At 60.5% G+C, this 20527-nt stretch overlaps 1 protein-coding gene across 1 annotated transcript in view; it reads left to right on the top strand.

The window, feature by feature from the left end:
• Positions 1-627: 627 nt before the first annotated feature.
• ABLIM2 (actin binding LIM protein family member 2) overlaps positions 628-20527 on the top strand; it is a 160021-nt gene continuing 140121 nt past the window's right edge. Inside the window, exon 1 of the mRNA XM_070462467.1 lies at positions 628-789. Coding sequence (XP_070318568.1) covers positions 780-789 — 10 coding nt within the window. The 5' untranslated portion in view covers positions 628-779. The remainder of the gene's footprint in view (positions 790-20527) is intronic.

The raw sequence follows: 20527 nt of genomic DNA on the forward strand, positions 1-20527 counted from the left end.
CCCTCCCTGTGATGGACCAGGGAGGTCACTAACGTCACAGAGGACAATCGGCCCCTGGGGATGGGGGCCCGCAGACTGCGCCAGACCACGGCGCCAGCCGATGCGGCGCTCCGGGAGCCTGGGGCAGGACATCGGGTCGCCGCCGCCAAGCCCTAGATACGGGGTCAAGAGCGCAGGCCTCGCCCCTCGCCGGGGCAACTGGGCAAACCTGCCTCCCTCTGCTTGCCCCCGCCTCGATTCTCTTCTGCAAACTGGGGAGGGAGGGAGTTGCCGCTGTGCGGCTCGTTGCACCAAGCTTTCGCCTCACCCGGCCGCACTTCTGGCCCGTTCGTGGGCTCTTGGCAGCAGCCGATGGCCAGGCCGCCAGCCAGCCAGCCAGGCCGCGCGGACAGCTCCGCAGAAACCCCCACGAGTGGGCTGCGGGAGGCCGCAGCGGCGTCGCCAGCCTGCGCGTGCGTGGGCCGCGCAGCCTGCCGGAACTGTAGTCCATCCCTGGAGGTGGCAGGTGGCGCCGAGCGAGGAGGAGCGGAGCGCGGCGCCTACATTTCCCAGGGTGCATCCGGTATGGGGGCGGGGCTGGGGCGGGGCCTCCGCGCGGGCGGGGCGGGGATTCGGGGCGGGGCGGGGCGGGGTCTGCGGGGCGGGGCTGGCGCGCCGAGGGGCTGCGGCGGAGCTGCGGGCGGGCAGGCGGCCCATCCCGCCTGCAGGCGCTGCACCTGCGGACACGAGCGTCCGGCTGCCGCCCCGCCCCGGCGACCCGACTCCAAGCTGCCGCTGAGATGAGCGCGGGTGAGTGTGCGGGGAACCGGGGCCTCCCCGAGCTGGATCGCGGCGCCGGCAGGGCTGGGGTGCCTGCACCTGCAGACGGGAAACCGCCCCGCGGCTGCAGCCGACTTGCACTCCAGGGTCTTTGCAGTGTGGCGGGTCAGGCGCGTCCCCCATCGCCCGCCTTGTCCCTGCGCCCGGGGGGCCGGGAACCCCTTTCGCCGAGCGCCGCACCGCCTGGCTGCGCTGGGCTGCCTGGACGGCGCCGCTCCTTTGCTTTTCTCCCCGGCGTGCGGGGTCGCGGCAGGGTCCGGGCGAAGGGCGCGCGGCCGCCGTAGACCCTGCGGCGGAGAGGTGTGTGACACGGGTCCGGGGGGTGGGGAGGGCTTGGCGGCAGGGGGGCGCCGCCCTTGTGTGACTCCCGCAGCGCCTTGGTGGGTAGGTGGGTTGGGGAGGGGCGTCAGGTCGACCCCCCCGGCGCCCTGGGTTCGCCCAGCGCAGACTTGGGGGCGCGGAGCCCGCAGTTGGTGTGCGGCCCTCCGCGGTGCGCGCGCGTGCTCTCTCCGGCCCCTCGTCCCCTCCACTGCGTACCCAGGCTGCTGCCTCTGGGGCCGCACCCGCAAGGTCTGACAGCCTCTGTGCGGCGCTGGAAAAATCCCACGTCACCACCACCTAGTGCGCTTGGGGAAACTGAGGCCTACCGTTGGGGGCCAAGCTCCTGGAGAGACTCTGAAGTGACCAGAGCCCCGTTTTGAGAGCCTTCTGGGGACCCAGCCCTGGCTGGAGGGCTTGTCCCTACATTCCCCAGCAGGGAGAGGCCATCACCCCATTTTCCAGGGTGCGACCGAGCCTCACCAGGCTTGAGTCACTTGCTCAGGTCTTGCAGTGGGGCTGGGTTTTGAAGCTGGTGCTTCCTGACTCCTGTGTCCTGCCTTGAGCCCATCTCCCCGCAGACTCCAGGATGGGCCCCTGGCCACCCCGCAGAAACCAGAGGAGACAACTGTTTCTCCCTGAGGGGCGGGAGGGTAGGGAACAAACAGGACTGTGGAGGGAGTGTGCCTTTAGGGACCATTTCCTGTCTGCTGTCTGCTTGGGACCTGTGTTTCCCGGGAGCACCCCCCCCAAGGGGAGTCTGTCCCCTCCCCCTCCTAGTTGAGGAAGGAGGAACCACACGGGCAGTGGGAGTTGGGAGAGAAGCTGAGAGCAAATGGCAGGCTGGAGGAGGCAGACTTCTCTAGAAGAGGGTTTCTGAAATGGCCAACCTGTTCTTTGGAGGTGGCTGGGGAACAGGGCACCCCGCCTTGGCAGAGCCTCCAGACACATTTATCTAATGCTAGGTGTGGGGGGGGGGTAATGGCAGGGTGCACCAGGTAATTTTAGGCTCTCCCCAACTGTAATTGATCCCTCCGATCTCTCCTGTAATCAGGGGGAGCCCTGGAAGGAACCATGGCATTTCCCCCCTCATTTGTGGTTGTCCTGGGAGCAGGGGTAGGTGGTCACCAAGGGTCCTGGGGGGGATCAGAGGGCAAGGAGACTGGGGTTTGAATCATAGTGTCCACCTGCTGGTCTTGGGCACAGCGTGATGGCTTCCTGAGCTTGGCTTCCTGAGAGCAGTATCGTTGCCCCCGTGGAAAGGATGAGGTAATAGCAGAAACCCCGCACCTAGTAGGTCCTCCCTCGGGGGCTCGTGCGGGTCAGTAAACTTCAGCCTCTCTGAGTCAGCGCGGCCCCTTGGGACTGGCAGTGGGCACACCGACCCGCCACCTGTCGCTCATGGCCCGGCGCATGACCTGCACAGCAGTAAAATTTTCACCCACAGCCACGATGGGAGAGAGCAGACGGTGGTCCCTGGCGCCGCGCAGCTAGGCTCTCGTGGCCACTGGGCACATCTGGAAGGCCAGGGGCTTCCTTCATCCACAAGGGCAGGTCCCCTGACGGCCCTTCCCAGGGAAGTCTGGCATCATCCCAGAGCTGGGCGCCAGCAGGCGTGGCTGGGAGCACGTGGTCCAGTCTCCAGCGGCCCAGACCAGCCGACGGTCGGAGCCTGAGGGGACCTGAACGCTGGCCCCGGGAGGGAGGCTCCCCTTTATGCTGTGCCGGCTGCGGGCGTGTCTTCCTTCAGTCTGATCACTCAGGGCACCCTTGAGGGGGCTCTGGGGTGGCCTCCAGGCCCCGTGCCTGCTTGCTTTGTCACGCATTCATTTCAGTGTTCAGGGGGATGAGGAAGCAGTACGGTGTTCTGCATCAGATAAGCCTGACTGAGCGCGCGAGCTGTGTTCTGTTTACAATCGCCCGTGCCCTGCTTTCCCCGCCGTGTGGAGGGAGCCCCTCCGGCTCTGCGCGCGCTGCTGGCCACACCCGGGCTCTCGTAGCTACCGTGCGCATCTGGCAGGTCGGGGACTTCCCTCGTCCACGAGGGCAGGTCCCCTGACAGCCCTCCCCAGAGAAGGCTGGCATCATCCCGGAGCCCAGGTGGGGCCCAGGAGACGACGGTGAGCCTGGTGGTAGTCTTCTAGCGTCCCAGTCCGTGTGGTCACGGGGGGCGGGGCACGGCGGGGCAGAGGGACAAGCCTGAGCCCAGAGGGGCTCCAGAGCCAACCCTGCCACCTCTGGGCACCGGGTCTATGCTCTCTTGGCGCCTGTGTGTCCTGCCCGGGCGGCTGCAGGTCTGGTGGGCAGGATCCTCCCAGGTGAGTTTCATGGGGGCGGGCGTTGCATTAGTCTGCCAGGGCTGCTGTAACAAGGTGCCCACTGACCGTGCAGTTTAAACAACAGAATTGTATCTTCTCACACTTCTGGAGACTGGATGGAAGTCTGAGATCGAGGCGTGGGCAGGGCTGGTTTCTCGAGGCTTCTCGCCTCATCATGTAAGTGGCCGTTTCCTCCCTGTGTCCTCAGATGCTCTTTCCTCTGTGTGTCTGTGTCCTCCTTTCTTCCTGAAAGGACACCAGTCATACTGGATTATGGATTTGCGGGAGGGATGCAGTTCAGCCCAGAAGGGGAGGGCAGGGCCAGGTGGAAAGCTGGGTGGCAGCTCAGCTGTCTTCTTTTCCTGTGGCTGATGGGTTAGGAGCGCAGAGCTGGAAGGGGCCTGGGGGATGCTCCAGCCCTAGCCCGCCCACCCACACAGAGGGGAAACCGAGCCCCGGAGAAGGAAAGGCGGCCGTCCCGGGGCCACGAGAGTGTGCGGTAGGCGCAGAGCCCGAGCCCCCTGCTCTGGTTGGTGCAGCCCTGGCATTTGAAACAGAGAAACATGTTTCTAATCCGAGTCAGGGCTGGTTCACCATGAAATCCCAAACAGCGGCAGAAAGTCAGAAACCTGCTGCGTGTATGTGGTGGGGAGTGACGGGCCATGGGCCATGGGTCCTTCATCCGGTCCCTCATCCGTGGGTCCTTCGTCCGGTCCTTCATCCGTGGGGCTTAGATGTCTCCTAAGCCCCTGCTGTGTGCCCAGCACCACCCCAGGCCCGGGGCTCAGCTGTAGACCAGAGCAAGCGGCATCATGTCTTCCTGGGGGAGGGGGCTGGCGAGAACGTTCTAGTTACTTGTGTGACTGGAGTGTCTCACGTTAGGAGAAAGTGCTTAAGAAAAGCTTCATTTAGAAAACAGCTGAGGACACAATGGTGCGTCCTATGTGACCTCCACGCTATGAAACAGTGCAGGGAGCAGACCAGAAGGAAATCGTGACGTCCAGGGCGTCCCCCTCTGTTGGAGGCGGTGAAAGAGCTAGTGCTCCCCGTGCCTCCCCCCCCACCCTGGCCCCCGGCATCTTTACACTTCCTGTTACCTTCCCTGGTTTTCTTTTTTTTCATTGTGTGTGCTTGCCTTTTGCAATGAGGAATCAACAAGAAGGGCGTGGGTTCCGGGCCTAAGGTGGGCATGTGCTGCTTCCAAAGCCCATGACTTGGTGACAGGTTGGGCAATTCCATCCGCAGGGGCCACTCCTTTGCTTGAATGGAGGTCTCCCAGTTGGCAGCACATGGATCTTAACACACGTGCCCAGTTTCCATGGGTGACAGCATCTGACGTAGGTGTAGCTGAAGACAAATCATTCTGACCCAGAAATTCATCTGAAACTGCACCTGAAGAGGATGGTCATTGCCCCAGAACCGGCAGCTCTTGGACAGCCTGGGAGTCCTCATCTCCGAACTGTTGGTCCTTCGCATCCGTGGTCACTTCCTAACCCGCCACCTGAGATGCTTCAATTCTTTCTGGTTTCTGTCCAATGAAGTGGTTTGGGGGCAGTCGGCATATTCTCTGGACCCAAGTCCTGACTTGGGTGAACTCTTGGAAAGCCCAGTCTTACTGTCTCAGCAAAGGGAGTGTGACCCACACCCTGGACAAGTCGCCGGTCAGACACCCTGACCCTCCAGAGCGTCTGCCGTCTTGTGTGAGAACTGTGAGCCGGCTAGAGGGAGTCGGCAAGTCTGGTGGTGCAGGGAGCCGGCAGGGTGGGGCGGAGCCTCCGGGAGGGGGCTGTCCCGCTGGCGGGCCTCAGGGCCAGGCCAGCTGTCGTGACCCTGAGCTGCCCCGTGGATGCCCGACTCTGGCCCCTGGGTCGGGTGGCCCCTGGGCTGAAGACACGGGCTCTTCCGAGCTCGGGCTCTGGCTCTGCCACCTGCTAGCATGGGATCCTCGGACCTCTCCGAGGCTCTGATGCTACCTCTTCTGGGGTCTCCATAGGGACCGAGGGCCCCGAGTGCCTGGTATGCGGGAGAGGCTCAGTTCAGTTCAGTTCAGTCGCTCAGTCGTGTCTGACTCTCTGCGACCCCATGGACTGCAGCACGCCAGGCCTCCCTGTCCATCACCAACTCCCAGAGCTTACCCAAACTCATGTCCATTGAGTCAGTGATGCCATCCAACCATCTCATCCTCTGTCATCCCCTTCTCCCGCCTTCAATCTTTCCCAGCATCAGGGTCTTTTCAAATGAGTCAGTTCTTATCAGGTGGCCAAAATATTGGAGCTTCAACTTCAGCATCAGTCTTCCCAATGAATATTTAGGACTGATTTCCTTTAGGATGGACTGGTTTGATCTCCTTGCAGTCCAAGAGACTCTCAAGAATCTTCTCCAACACCACAGTTCAAAAGCATCAATTCTTTGGCGCTCAGCCTTTTTGTGGTCCAACTCTCACATCCATACATGACCACTGGAAAAACCATAGCCTTGACTAGATGGACCTTTGTTGGCAAAGTAATGTTTCTGCTTTTTAATATGCTGTGTAGGTTGGTCATAACTGTCCTTCCAAGGAGTAAGTGGCTTTTAATTTCCTGGCTGCTGGAGAGGCTGGAGAAGCAGATAAAAGAGTTGGGACAGGAAAGCTCGGGTTGGTGTTCAAATGGCAGCTCGTGTTTCCTGGTGATCGTGTGGTCTCGCGAGCTGCTGCGGGCCCGTCAGAGGGGTGCCAACCTGCTGGGCTGCCTCTGGCCACCCAGACACAGGGCAGAGCAACCCGAGTGCTGCGTGTTTGTTTACCCGGGGATGTTTCCATCGCCAAGGTCTCTAGGGTGTCGGGCAGCAGCCTGCTTCAGTGTCAGGGTGTCGCCGCTCGTGGGGCCCCCCTCTCGGGCCCTGCTCCGCCGAGGGCTCCTCAGGGTCGCTGGGGTGTCCCCGCCTATAGATGGGGAGGTGGACGCCCAGGAAGGCGCCGGGCATCGCATCCCACCACTGGTGAACGACAGAGCTGGATTTGAATCCTGATGTGTCCAGCTGGTGGGAGGGCACTGTCTGTCTGTCCCCCTGTATGCATTAGGGGCTGCAATGGTGACTTTGTGACGTGTGGCTGAGTGTTTGGGGTGGGTGAGGCTTGATCCCCTGGGGGCCTCATGGTGACACTTGCTGGTGACAGCGTGGGGCGGGGGCTCACAGCCGATGTCCTCACCTGAGCTAAGGAGCCTGGCCCCGTTCCAAGGTGTGGCGCCTGCCGGTGTAGCTGGGAAGGCAGAGCCAGCCCCAGCCCAGCCCTGTCTGGTCCTGAGGACTTGCCTTGTGCCTCCAACGCGCTCCTGTCCAGGGTCATGGCTCAGCCCCAGGGATCCACCCGGGGATGGACCGCTCAGACTGGGAGAGGGTCACCGTGTGGAGTCCACACGCCTCCCTGTAACCTTGACCCCTGGCCCTCGCTGTCCCCTCTCCCGGGTCCTTGGGGTCTCCTGGAGCTGACCGCTCCTGATGGAGGCAGCACTCACGGCCGTCCCAGGATTCTCCAGCTCCAGCCCCGCCGGCATCAACCGTCCCGTTAGTGTCTGAGCTCCCCGGGCTCTCGGGCCCACCTTCCGGACCTGTCTGTGACCTTGGGCCAGCCGACTGCCCTCTCTGGGCCTCAGTGTACCTGTCTGAAAACATGAGGGCCACCGCCATCCTCAGAGGTGTGACCTGCTTTCTTTTGACAACCCGCCCCCTGCCCCCCACCGCAGCGGGGAGATAGTCTGGGTTTGAGGCTCAGCCGCCGTCCGTGCAAGGAAACACACGGTGTGAGCCGTGAAGTCTCGGATCACCCTTCTGGGCCCTGTGGACCTCATCTGACGGTGTCACGGCAGGAAGCACGTTGTCCTTCATGCCGAGGGGGCCTGGTTAAGGGCCTTTCTCTGCAGCCTGCCTGGGCAGCCACCTCTGTGGACATCTGCCTGGTACCCAAACCAGCAGAGCAGCTGAGTCCGTGTCCCAGGGAAGACCTGGGGAGGGGGAGGTGTGCTCTGACGCCTGCCGGCGTCTCCTACCCTGGGCGGGGGCGGGAGGCCTCCAGGCTAGTGGGGGGCTGACCCAGGCTGAACCAATTCCATTGCAAAGTGACATATTGGGGGTTTCGTGCGCCATGTTGCCTTGGCTGGAGATTTCTAAGCAACAAGGGAGGTGGTCTTGATTGATGCCTCGAGGGCTCTGGGGTCAGAACACCTGAGTCCCAGTCCCAACTGTCACCTGCTAGAGTGTCTCGGCCACCAGGTTGCACAGGTCCCCCTCTTTGCCTCGGTTTCCCCACCTCCCAGGTGGAGGTAATAGCACCTGCTTTTCAGGACTGACCGTGGGCTGTGGGGCCAGGGGCCTGGGGTGGGGTTTTTTTTTTTTTTTGGTCACAGCCAGACATGCTGTCCCAGGGCTTGAGGCAAAGCCTGCAAGGTCCGCCGGGCATCGGCTGGCACGGCCTCTGGTCCGTGGCACTTCCTCTGTTGCTGGTTCTCTTGCCTGCGCTGCCCAGCCCGCCTGACGCTGTTTTACAGTCCCTGCCCGGTGCCAGGGTCAGGAGAAGCCCGGTCCCCCGAGAGCGGCCCGCTCCCGGGTTCTGAGCGGCGCTGTGGATGTCAGCCCCGACTCAGTCCTGCAGGGCCGTCCTCACCGCACACACAGGGCCTCCACCCGGCCGCCTGCACAAAGCGGGTACGCTGGGTGGCCTGTTTCTTCGTAACAGAACGAGGGGTTTGACAGATCGGGCCACCCGACTCCAGCCAGCGCCCAGTGGCCCCGCTATGCACACCCGCCGGCTGAGCCGAGTGGATCCCCCCTCCTGAATCCGCACACACTGCCTCAAGTCAGGGCTCTGTGAACAGCTTCCAGTGGAGGTCAGGTGATGGATGGAGCTCGGGTCCCCACTTCATGCCCACCCTCCCCCATCCCGGTCGACGACTCAGGGTCAGGACTCTTTGACCTGCTGCTCTGACCTCCTGCTTCTGCTTAGATGTCAGGGGCCCCAGGATCTTGCTGGAAAATGGCATCTCCAAGGCCCTGGTTAGTGCTGGAGTTGGGCGTGAAGTTCCAAGAAGGAGGAATTATAAGGACCACCCTGTGGCCCCCCCCATCAGCTTGGCGACCTGAGTGTCAAATGCTCCCGGGGGCCCACCCCCACCTTTATATTCTGAGTGACTAGGCTGAGACCGTAGGCGGTTTACCTGGGAGGGGCTCCCAGGAAGCAGAAGTGGGAGGGCTGGGGCGTGGAGGCGGGGAAGAGCCGTGGGGCATTTGGATGGGTGGCCGCTGTGGGCCGCAGGGGCTTAGTCCTGCTCGGGGACCATGCAGAACGCTCCTAAGCACCAGCAGGACCCTGGGGCCTTTGTCGTCCTGGACTGGGGAGGTGGCTGGTCCTGGGATCGTGACCCCCCCACCAACACACATTGCACAGTGTGACTGTCCACACTGGGGAGCCCAGAGGTGGGGTGAGGGCGGGTATCACCACACAGCCACAGCACCCACAGAGGGCCCACGGGTTCGGATACGGTCCAGCATCAGCCTGACTGGGGCCACCGCTGTTCCCAGCATCAGTCTCATCGGGGCCACCTCTAATCCCCGCCATCGGCAGCCCCTCGAGGGCTCAGGGCTGTTCTAGAAGGCCTGTTTACTTGGTTTATTGAGCACCTACTGTGCACATTTGAAAAGACCCTGATGCTGGGAAGGATTGAAGGCAGGAGGAGAAGGGGACGACAGAGGATGAGATGGTTGGATGGCATCACTGACTCAGTGGACATGAGTTTGAGTAGACTCCGGGAGTTGGTGATGGACAGGGAGGCCTGGCGTGCTGTGGTCCATGGGGTCGCAAAGAGTCGGACATGACTGAGCAACTGAGCTAACTGTGCACAGAGCACTGTCCTCACTAGTGATTCCCCCAAACACATGTTTTCTCCTGCCACCTTCTCTCCCCCTCCCCACCCCCTGGTGCTGGAATTCCTCCTCCCAGAACCCAGAAGGTCCAAGACCCTTGCCTGCATCCTCAGGACCAGTGAACGGGAGCTGGAGCCGGGGGCTCCAGGAGAGGCCGTGTGACCTGCACGTGGGCACTCCCCCTCTCTGAGTTGCTTCATCTCTGAGCAACGGCCCCCAAGGATGCCCCTGGCCTCATCCCCAGACAGGGGGGATATGTTACACATGTGGCAAAAGTGACCTTGAGGATGGGATTAAAGGGATCTTGCAGTTGGGGGGTTGTACTCAGGGGGGCCCGTGCTGTCTCGAGGAGCCTCCGAGGGAGGAGGCAGGAGGGCCAGAGAAGAGGGAGGCGGTGGCAGAGGCAGAGGTCGGAGAGGAGACAGGGTGTGGCACGGCTGGCTTTGAAGATGCAGGAAGGGCTGCCTCAGTCTGCAAGCTGAAGGGCTTCTGCAGCCACCACGTGACTTGGTGTCACACGCAGTGGGGGCCGCCTGCCCCTCAGGCTGCCTCTGCCTCCCGGGGGGTCTACTGAGCACCCACAAGGGGCAACGTCACGGGGAGAGTACAGTCCGACATCCCTGGAGTGCAGGGACGCTGGGCGGCGAGGCTGAGCCGGACCCGGGAGCTCACGTGCGAGAGGTGGCCGGCAGGTGCAGGGGCGGAGGTCACGGAGGATGAGTGGACCGTCCAGGGTGGCCGAAGCGAGCCAGCCATCCAGGAAGGGCCGGGCTGGGCAGCGAGGGGGCCGTCGGGCCGGGCCAGGACCCGGCCAGCACCTTCCTGCTGTTGCTCTGGCTGCGGCCACGCCAACCCCGTGACACGCATCTCGCCGGCCGCCCGCATCCCGCCGTTTTCCTCCAGCTCTGAGCCTGGCCGCTTCTGCCAAGCACTTGAGGCGTAGCCATAGGGTGCGGGGCTACAGGCACTGGTTCCCTTGAACACACCCCTGACCTGCCTTGGAAATCAGGAAATGCCATCTGTGTGCAGAAGCCCAGCGTCCAGCCAGGCGCCTCCCTGGCTGCCTCTGCCGGGCACGGGGCGCGGCCCGGGCATGGGGCACGCACGGCGCGTGAGCCACAGGGCAGGTCTGCATGCTGAGGACCACAGGCAGTCCTGCCAGGACCCCCCCAGAGCTGCCTCCCGCTTCCTCGGGCAGGGGTCCCCGCCAGACCTCAGCGTCGCCTGCACTGCTCTTTCCCGCCAGGCCCCGTCATCCCCCCGCCTCACTCTTTCCGCTCCGGCAGAGCTGGACCCCCCCCCCCACCCCCCGCACCCGCCACGGGAGAGCTTTGCTCTGCCCTTGCCGCGGCCACCTTGTCTTCCTCCGTCAGCCCCCGTCCCCGGACCTGACCCCCCAGATTCCTTCTCTGAGGGTGGCTGGCTGGGCGGAGCACCCAGCCAGCCGGCAGCCTCTGAAAAGGAGTTGAGAGGACTTAAAATCACTGGCAACAGCTCACGCTCTGAGCCCTAAGCAGGCCCCTTCGGGGGACACCCTGCAGCCCAGCGCAAGGTTTTCTGGGAGCTGGTGCCCAGGGAATGGGGTTGACAGAGCGGGGAGTCGGTCCCCGATACTGGGGCATCCAACAGGAGGGGGACGGCTGGCGTGAAGCTCCGTAAACCTCGGGGTTAAATAGCAGAAAGTTATTCTCTCCCAGGTATGGAAGCCTGGAGTCCAAAATCCGTGTCACTGGGCTGAGGTCAAGTCTCGGCAGGGCAGGGCCTCACTGGGCTGAGGTCAAGTCTCGGCAGGGCAGGGCCTCCTCCGGAAGTGCTGGGGGAGTCCCCTCCCCGTCTCTCCTTGGCTGCCAGAGGCTCCCTGGCTTGTGGCCGCGTCACCCGCACCTCAAGGCCAGCATCTCCAGCACCTTCAGATCGCCCGCCGCCCCGTCCGAGTGTGTGGCCAGGTCTCCCTCTGCCTCCATCTCTGAGGATGCTGGCACGTGCGCTTGGGGCCTGTAGCCCAGGGTGACCCTCCCATCCCAGGGTCCTTAACTGTATCCCATCTGCAAAGACCAACCGTCTCATTCTTTTAACCATATATGTCACACCCATGGGTCCTAGGGATAAGGACACAAGTACATTGGTGGGGTGGGCATTATTCGGCTTTCCCAGGCAGCTTCTTGAACATTCTGTTTCTGAGACTGAAACCCTTTTTTTCCCTCCTTGCAGGGTCTGTAGAAGAGCTGAGGGTTAGAGAAAAGACCTCTCATAGGATAAAAATTGTGCCTTTCAAGTCAGCCAAGTATAAACATCCCAGAGTCCCCAGAGCTGATGGCCTCCGGGGCCTCTGACTGTGGGTGTGTGTGGTCTCTTGGGAGCAGCTAGGCGAGATGCATTGAGCCTTAAATACGTTCATGCCTTCGGTAGAAGAAGGCGGCTCTCCGGAACCTTCTGAAGCACAGATATGGTCGGTGCATAAAAACTCATTCACTGCAGGGGTCACAGGCTCTGCAGGGCGAATGTCCAGCCAGAGATGCTGACTCAGGAAATTACTGTCCGTCTGTCTTTCCGCAGCAGGTGTTCTCCAGCCTTGAGGGCTTTGGACCCCTTCACTCAAAATTACTGAGGACCCCAAAGAGCTTTTGTTTAAGTGCATTGTATTTATTGATATTTACTGCATTAGACAGGGCTTCCGTTGTGGCTCAGTCGTAAAGAATCTGCCTGTCAACACAGGAGATGCAGGTTCGATCCTTGGGAAGATCCCCCTGGAGAAGGAAATGGCAGCCCACTCCAGTATTCTTGCTGGGAAATCCCATGGACAGAGGAGCCTGGTGGGGTCATGAAAGGTCAGACATGACTGAGCGGCTAAACGACAAGTGTACAAGACATAAGATGGAGAATTTTTAAGCATATTTAATTCATTGAATAAGGAAAATAGCCCGTTGTATGTTAACTGTGAGTGTTTTCAGGAAACAGACTGGCCTTGCTTTACAGCTGTGCAAATCTCATTAACGTCTGGCTTAATAGACGGTGGCTGGAGCCTGTGTCCGGCCTGTGTTCTGTCAGTTGTGATGCCACCTGTCACGGGGCCTCGGGCAAACTCCAGCGTACATTTGGGAGGGAGAGGGAATGATGGGGGAAAATAACATCTCAGTCTTGTTATGAACATGGCTTCGACCCGGCTGGCACCCTGCTTGCATCCTGGGGACCCCAGGGTTCCTAGACCACACTTGGAACTGGTGATAAAAGATGGAGTATTATGCAGTCATTAATACGACTGTCAAGGAGCAGTACAAGGCGTGTGTCCGCGATGGTGATGAAGAATATGGGGTCCACAAATTTATACACAGTGTCATCTACAAAACAGATTGTGTGTGTGTGTGTGTGTGTGTGTGTGTGTGTGTACACGGGATAATTTCATCCACTGTTAGAAGCAAGAGAGCAGCTTCAGTGGGCTCTGGAGCAGGTTTCACAGTGGCTGATGAGCAGTTGGGGGCTGGTCTGAAACTCGGCGTCCCCTGCAGAAATGCCCCGCCCTGGCAGGGCTCCAGCTGAGAGCTAAATATAACCTGGGTATGTGCTGGCAACCTCGGGCACCCCACCCCCCAGCTGGTGGCAGAGCTGAGCCCAAGGGAGCAATTGATTTGTCTAATGGAGCTCAGTGTCTGCCATTTGTGGGGCATCTGGTAACTGTGGGCGGGCGGGGAGGTCGTCCAGGCCCCGTTTGAAATGTCACAGAGCCCGGCGGGGCTCGGATTCTTGCTCCTGATTTTCAGATGGGGGGCGCAACTGGACTAAGACGGGAGGCAGGACCCATGGTCACGTGGCTGGTGAGGGGGGCATTGCTCTGAGCTGGGAGCACCCTCAATGCCCCTCCCCCCGAGGGGCACACGTCTCCCCCACCGGGTCTTCTGATCCGAGGACTGTGGTCACGTGTTTCCGAGGGCTCTGGCCTCACCGGTGGCAGAGAAATGGTCGCAGTGATCACTGTAACGCCCCAGACAGCATCCCTGCTCGGGTCCTCCAGACGCTGCAGGAGTGGTCTCCGTGAGTGCCCATTCTACAGGTGCGCACACAGAGGCCAGGTGACCTTGAGAAACCCGCCCCGGGGACCCGGCTGGTGGCGGGAGCTCCTCCAGATCCTGGGTGCTGCTGAGCTGCGTCCTCCCTCCTGCATGAGATGTGGGTCAGCCGGCTCCCCGGGCCCGGCAGGAGCCCTGCTCCCAGCACCTCCGTGCGCGCTTGTGATTCTCCTCCACGCCTCACCTGGCAGACAGCGGTGGGGGGTGGGGGGCGGCTCTCTCCCGCTCCTCCCACTGGCCCGGGGCATCATGGGACAGGATGATGTCATCACCCCTGGAGGGGGCGGCAGGATGGGGTGACCGGTGGGGGCGGGGCAGCCTTCTGAAAGGGACTTGCAGGGAAACGATCCCTCTCTCAAAGTACAGCCCGCCGCCTCCAGGATTGGCACCTCGGCGAGGGCATCTCACGGGAGACTGGGGCCCTGCGGGTAATTCCTGCCCATCCCTGGCCACGGGGGCCGCTTGCCATGGACACCCTCCTCCCCTTGCTCCCAGGCACCCTTGCAGCCTCCAGGAGACCTCAGCAGGGCTCTGCTCTGGATTTGGGGGTGATGGAGGGACAGCGGGTCCTCAGCCTGCCTCCTGGGAATCCCTTAAAGCAGTCTTCAGAGAGGAGGTGGCTCCCTGGATTCCCCCCACCAACATTCCTATTTCCTCCATGAGGACCTGCCCCTTCCCAGGGCTGACCGACACAGGAAAGGACACTTCTCTTTCACAGGAGGCCCTCCCCACCTCCCTGGGTCTCATGAACAGGCATCCCCCGGGGGAGGGGGAGGGAGGTGGTTTCACTTGAGCGTGTGGAGCTCTTGGCCAGGTGCAGAATGTGACCTTGAGGGAGTTCTTCCCTCCAAGATCTTCCAGCCTGGTGAGAAAGGCGGACAGCGTGTAGGGAAGACACACCATGAGAAAAAGCACTCCCCCAGGAAGCTGTGGGGGAATGGACAGAGGGCAGGGAACTGACCTGCTGTGAAAGGCATCCTGGCAGACTTCCTGAAGGAGGTGATGGCCCGCCACGTGGGAGTCAGACAGAGCTGTAGAAGAAGGGCAGAGGTGAGCATGTAGGGCACGTGTGAGGAGTTTCACTCACTCCTCTGCCCCATGCTAGGCCCTGGGTAAAGTGCCATCTACCTCTCAGGCACTGTGATCCCCTGTCCGTCCCTCATGGTACCTTGCATAGCACCTCGCCGGCAGGAAGTGCTCAGTGATGATGTGGCTACAGGGGGGCGAGGATCACGGCATCCAGAGAGGGGACAGGGAGGGAGCGTGGAGACCATAGGCACCCAGGGGTCTGCTAGACCCACCCCACCCCGCCCCCATGACTGCAGGCTGAGCCAGGGCGGGGGTGGGGGCATCAAGCAATCTCAGCATGTTTATCTTTGATTCGGGGCGGGGGGAGGTTAAAGCCCCCGTGCAGGTGCGGCCAGGGCTCGGGGAGGATGGGTCACTCTAAGTGGCGGGGAGGGGCGCAGAGGGGACATGGGTGCCCCGGTCATCCATCTTCCTTGGCCCCTCGTCCTCCCCGAGAGCTCGGACTCATTGAGGGCCACAGCAGGCCCACGTCCTTGCAGAGGGCTTGGGGGCCTGGCACGCTGAAACGGGAACGCTGACCCTGTCCTGGGTGGGGGGCGGGTGTGTGGGGAGACCACTGGGGGTCCAGGCGTGGCCCCTAGCTTGGAGGCCAGGGCCCCCTCCCTGCCCCGCAGCAGGGACGCCCGTGACCTAGCGCTTGGCAGCTGACCCCTGAGCCCTTGCAGCCCAGACACAGCCCTGCATGTCCTTTTGTTCGGGAGCAGAGACGGCTGGGGGCAGAAGGGGGCTCGTCCATCCCCGCTGGGTGATGCCGGGTAGTGCCCTCTGGAGGCACGGTCCAGCCAGGGAGGCAGGCCTGTGAGGGGTGGGTCGCGGCAGTGGGCTTTGGTCCAGGATAGACTGGTGAGACCCGGAGACCCAGAGAGGGTCTCAGGCCACAACGGAGACCCTGGCCGCGGCCTGGCCCTCCCTGTCCCAGTTCTGGGAAAGAGGGTCACGCCAGGAATAGAACCTTGTATTTCCCATGGCTCCAGCCGCCGTTCCAGGCCGCAGCAGTCTGGAGAGGATCGGCTCCAGGCCGGCGATCTGCGGCTCCGGGTCGAAGTGGCAAGTGGGGGGCAAGTCACTGGCCACCTGGCCAGCATCAGGACCATGGTGCCCAGCGCTCGGGTTTTTTTATCGCCTCCTGCTGGGAGCCATTCTCTGCCCAGGCCAACCGACCCACTCGACACGCAGGCTACAAGTTGGGAAGTTTGGGAGTCTTGGCCCCAGGCACGTGGGCAAAAGGAAGTTCACGATGGGTCCCTGGACCGCCTGGCAAACCAGTGCCTTGCCACGGTCCTCCTTTTACCTGGGACCCACGGTCGCCCGCATCTGTGGACCTGCTGTGTGCAAACCTGCATCCAGGTCTGCTCGCAACATCAAGCCCAGCCCTGTCCAGCCTCCCCTCGTCTCTGGAAGCAGAAATATTCAGATCCCATTGACTTGGCTGTGCTTGAGCAAATAGACCCGAATCCTATTAATATTAGTCAAAGGCCACTTCCCTGGGTGCTCGTGAGCTGCTGTGGGAGGAACGTGAATTGCAGGGCAGGCTCTGAGCGAGGCCCCATGGGCTGTGGTCTTGCCGAGGAGGGTCCAGGAAGCTGGTAATTAAGTGCCGGCCACGTCTGGGGCTCAGACTTGTGGGTCTTTCCAGGTCTTATAAAAGCCGTAGGATTCCAGCTCGCATTCACTTGGGCCGTTGCTTCTCTGCGCACTCAGGTATCTGTGAGCTGGTTAGACTCCTCAGAACTGCTTAGGGCTGTAGGAGCTGGGAGCAGGGGGTGGCTGAGGTCACAGCTGAACGAGGCAAAGCTGCGATTCGAGCCCAGGGCTCTCTGTCTCCCGGCCTCCCGGGTCACAGGAGAAGGGGGTGTGCCGACAGCAAGAGCTGCAGGTCAGGTACCCGACCTTGTAGGAGTGTCCACAGGGAAGCAGGCAGTGCCGTTGATTTTTTTTTTGTAAATTAATTTATTTTAATTGGAGGCTAATTACTTAACAATATTGTAGTGGTTTTGCCACACTTTCACATGAATCAGCCATGGGTGTACACGCATCCCCCATCCTGAATCCCCCTCCCACCTCCCTCCCCATCCCATCCCTCAGGGTCATCCCAGTGTACCAGCCCTGAGCACCCTGTCTCATGCATTGAACCTGGACTCGCGATCTATTTCACATGTGGTAATATAGACATTTCAATGCTATTCTCTCAAATCATCCCACCCTCGCCTTCTCCCACAGAGTCCAAAAGTCTGTTCTTTACATCTGTGTCTCTTTTGCTGTCTCACATATAGGGTCATCATTACCATCTTTCTAAATTCCATATACATGCGTTAATATACTGTATTGGTGTTTTTCTTTCTGACTTACTTCACTCTGTATAATAGCTCCAGTTTCATCCACCTCATTAGAACTGATTCAAAATGAATTCTTTTTAATGGCTGAGTAATATTCCATGGTGTATATGTACCACAGCTTCCTCATCCATTCATCTGCTGATGGGCATCTAGGTTGCTTCCATGTCCTGGCTATTATAAACAGTGCTGCGATGAACATTGGGGTGCATGTGGCTCTTTCAGATCTGGTTTCCTTGGTGTGTATGCCCAGAAGTGGGATTGCTGGGTCATATGGCAGTTCTATTTCCAGTTTTTTAAGGAATCTCCACACTGTTTTCCATAGTGGCTGTACTAGTTTGCATTCCCACCAGCAGTGTAAGAGGGTTCCCTTTTCTCCACACCCTCTCCAGCATTTATTGTTTGTAGACTTTTTGATAGCAGCCATTCTGACAAATGCCGTCGATTTAATGAGAAAAGAGGCTTGAGAAGACCCTGCTCACACACCCAAGTCTCCTGGGCTCTGATTCAGAGTCTGCTCGTCCTCCAGGGTTCCTCGCAGCTGACCCTCCAAACCGGCAGGCTGGACCCCAGGCATCTCTCTTTTGAATGCCCACCGGCTTTTGCCTTCATCCCACATGTTTCGGGTGCCATCCTCTGCTACCAGGGACCTTACACAGGGTGCATGTGTGCTCAGTTGTGTCTGACTCCTGTGACCCCATGGACTGTAGCCCACCGGGCTCCTCTGTCCATGGGATTTCCCAAGCAGGAATACTGGGAGTGGGTTGAGATTCCCTTCTCCAGGGGATCTTCATGACCCAGGGATCAAACCCGCATCTCTTGTGCCTCCAGCATTGACAGGAGGATTCTTGACTGCTGGCATCACCTGGGAAGTCCCAAATAGGGGGACCTGACCTGTTTTAGGGGTTTCACTGTCACTTGAGTTTCTTGGAGTCTGTTTTATTATCATTAATCATGCAATAAACCAGACACATTCATTTTTGCAAGAACAGGGATTGAAGAGGGAGCAGTCTGTGACCCCCTCCCTGGCCACTTTGGCGCTCCACTCTTCATGGACCCTGCCCACGAAGCCTCGGGCCGCGTCCTGCGCGCCCCTCCCGATGCCACCCAGGCAGCGCCCCCGAGTAGGACGTGCTCTCGAACAGTCCTTCTCAGCGGCTGCCGGCAGCTCTGCGGGTTTCTCTGGTTTGTTTGGCCAGGTTCTTTCTCCAGCACTAAGTACGGTGTTTTCTGCGTGAATGTGTCTCGTATTGTAAAAGACATGTAATCTAAAGTACGTCACGTTAGCTGTTTTTATGTACATCGCCTGTTCCTGTGAGACCTTTACCACCCTCCATCTCTGGCCCTTTTCCTTCTTTCTCAGCTAACGGTCCCCACGAAGTCACTCCTCATCGCCTGCCCTCCACCCCTCCTGTCCCCCCGCCCTTGGCACCCTCAGTTCTGCTTTCTGCTTTCCCTGTGGATCCGGAGGCTGTCGGGCCCACGCAGAAGTGCAGGTGAGCCTCGGAGCTTGTCTTTTTGTGGCCGGCTTCTTTCACTGAGCATAGCGTCCTCCAGATTCCTCATGTTGCAGCGGGTGTCGGAATATCCTGCCTTGTGCCTGCGTGTCGGGGTAGGGGACCCCAGGCCACAGCTCACAGGACCAGGAAGTGTCTCTACCCAGCGGGGCAGCCTTGTTTCCCTGGAGCCTGAGCGGGAACCCGGCTGTGCTGGGGAAAGCTGCCGCTGGACCCAAGGCCACAGCGCAGGACGCTGCCGGGTTAGCGAGGGATAAATTTAGCCACGTTGATGGAAAAGCATCCTGCGTCTTCCTTCCTCCGCTTCCCTTGGCTCCGAGGACGTGACTCACGGGGGCATGGCTGTATCTCCCCACAGCCCACCCCGTGGTCTAGAGACGCAGAGATGCTGGTCTAGAGGGTGAGGGCCCCGACCCACAGAGCAGAGCCGGTGGGGTCAGTGGATGAGGGACCCCAGTCCACAAAGCGGACCCGAGAGGGGGTTAGTGGGTGAAGCCCCTCCTCCCCTTGTCTCAGCCAGAGCTCCACCCCTCCAACACCCTACTGCTGTGAAGTCTTGCTGCCCTAGGCACTGGGCAAATTAAACTGTGGTTAAATAAACACAAGGTAAAGTTTACCCTCCTAAGCGCTGTGAAGTGTACAGTTCTGCGGCATCAAATACAGTCGCTTGTGTGGCCATCGCCGCCAGCACCTCCTGAGCGCTTTTCCTCTTGTGAGACTGAAACTCCAGCCCCAGGACACAGCGGCCAGCCCACCCCCAACCCCAGCTCCTGGCGAACCGCTCTGCTTTCTGCCTCTAGGGTTCTGTCTGCTCCAGGCGCCTCACGTCAGTCGGGCCCTGTGATATCTGTGCTTCTGTGACCGGCCTGTCTCCCTCGGCAGAGTGTCCCCGGGGCTTATCTGTGTGGTAGCCCGTGTCAGCTTCCTTCCTCTTGAAGCTGAATAGTATTCCATTGCATGAAGAGCCCACAGTTTGTCTGTCCATCCGTGTGACCGTGGATGCTGGGGCGGCTCGCCCCTTCGGCTGTTGTGAGTGATGTGACTGTGGATGCTGGGGCGGCTCGCCCCTTCGGCTGTTGTGAGTGACGTGACCGTGGACGCCGGGGCGGCTCGCCCCTTCGGCTGTTGTGAGTGATGTGACCGTGGACGCCGGGGCGGCTCGCCCCTTCGGCTGTTGTGAGTGATGTGACCGTGGACGCCGGGGCGGCTCGCCCCTTCGGCTGTTGTGAGTGACGTGACCGTGGACGCTGGGGCGGCTCGCCCCTTCGGCTGTTGTGAGTGATGCTCTTATGATAACGGGTGTGCAAACACACGCTTTGGGTTTTTACCGAAGCAGCTCTGGGGCAGGTGGTCCCGTGGGCCTGCCCCAAAAGGCCAGGGCAGAGCCCTGCACGTGTGGGCCTCCACTGGTCCCTCCCCACTGTCCAGAGAAGTCTGCACTCCTCCCGTCCCGGGTGTAGATGGGGAAACTGAGGCCAGTGGGGTGAAGGGAATTCCCGCCATGCCAGCATCTGGGCACGGTGCCAGGGCGCTGGGTGGGGGTGTGGGGTTCCGCATTCAGAACCCACGCCCTCACCTTTCCCGTGGGGCGCCCAGTCTCCCGTGTGCTTTTGTCCCTTCTCCCAGGTATTGGTTCATTCATCAGACCCTGAGCGGGTCCACTCACCTCCCCGTCCTGGGCTGGGTCGGGAGAGACACATCTAGGTTATACGTCCCGCCCTTCGGAGCTCACAGGATGGAGACCTGATCACTCAGGCAAAGAACCGGCGATGGACTACCCATGCCTGCCACAGGTGCTGGCTGTGGCTGTGTGCGTGTGTGCAAGCCACGCATTTGCCGACTCTGGCTACAGGTGAGGGGCGGAGGGCAGAGGGTTCCCTGAGCCCAGAGCCTGGTGCTCTGAGCCGGGTCTGTCTCTGTCGCTGCAGTATTTTTCCACGATCCATGAGGATAAAGGTAGCCAGCCATGGTCTATCCTGTTCCTGGGGGTTCTGCCTTCTTCATCAGTTCCTCCCCCAGATCTTTCTTTTGAAAGGTTTTAAGCATATAGAAAAGTTGTTGGTGTTGGAGGGTCAGTACAGTGAATACCTTGTGATAATTTTTCACCTGAATGCATTAACTATTAACATCTTGCTGCATTTTGCTCTGGCCGTCTCTCTGTCTCTCTCTCT

The sequence above is a fragment of the Odocoileus virginianus genome, unplaced genomic scaffold (genome assembly GCF_023699985.2).
Source record: "Odocoileus virginianus isolate 20LAN1187 ecotype Illinois unplaced genomic scaffold, Ovbor_1.2 Unplaced_Scaffold_5, whole genome shotgun sequence".
NCBI classification, from domain to species: Eukaryota; Metazoa; Chordata; class Mammalia; order Artiodactyla; family Cervidae; genus Odocoileus; species Odocoileus virginianus.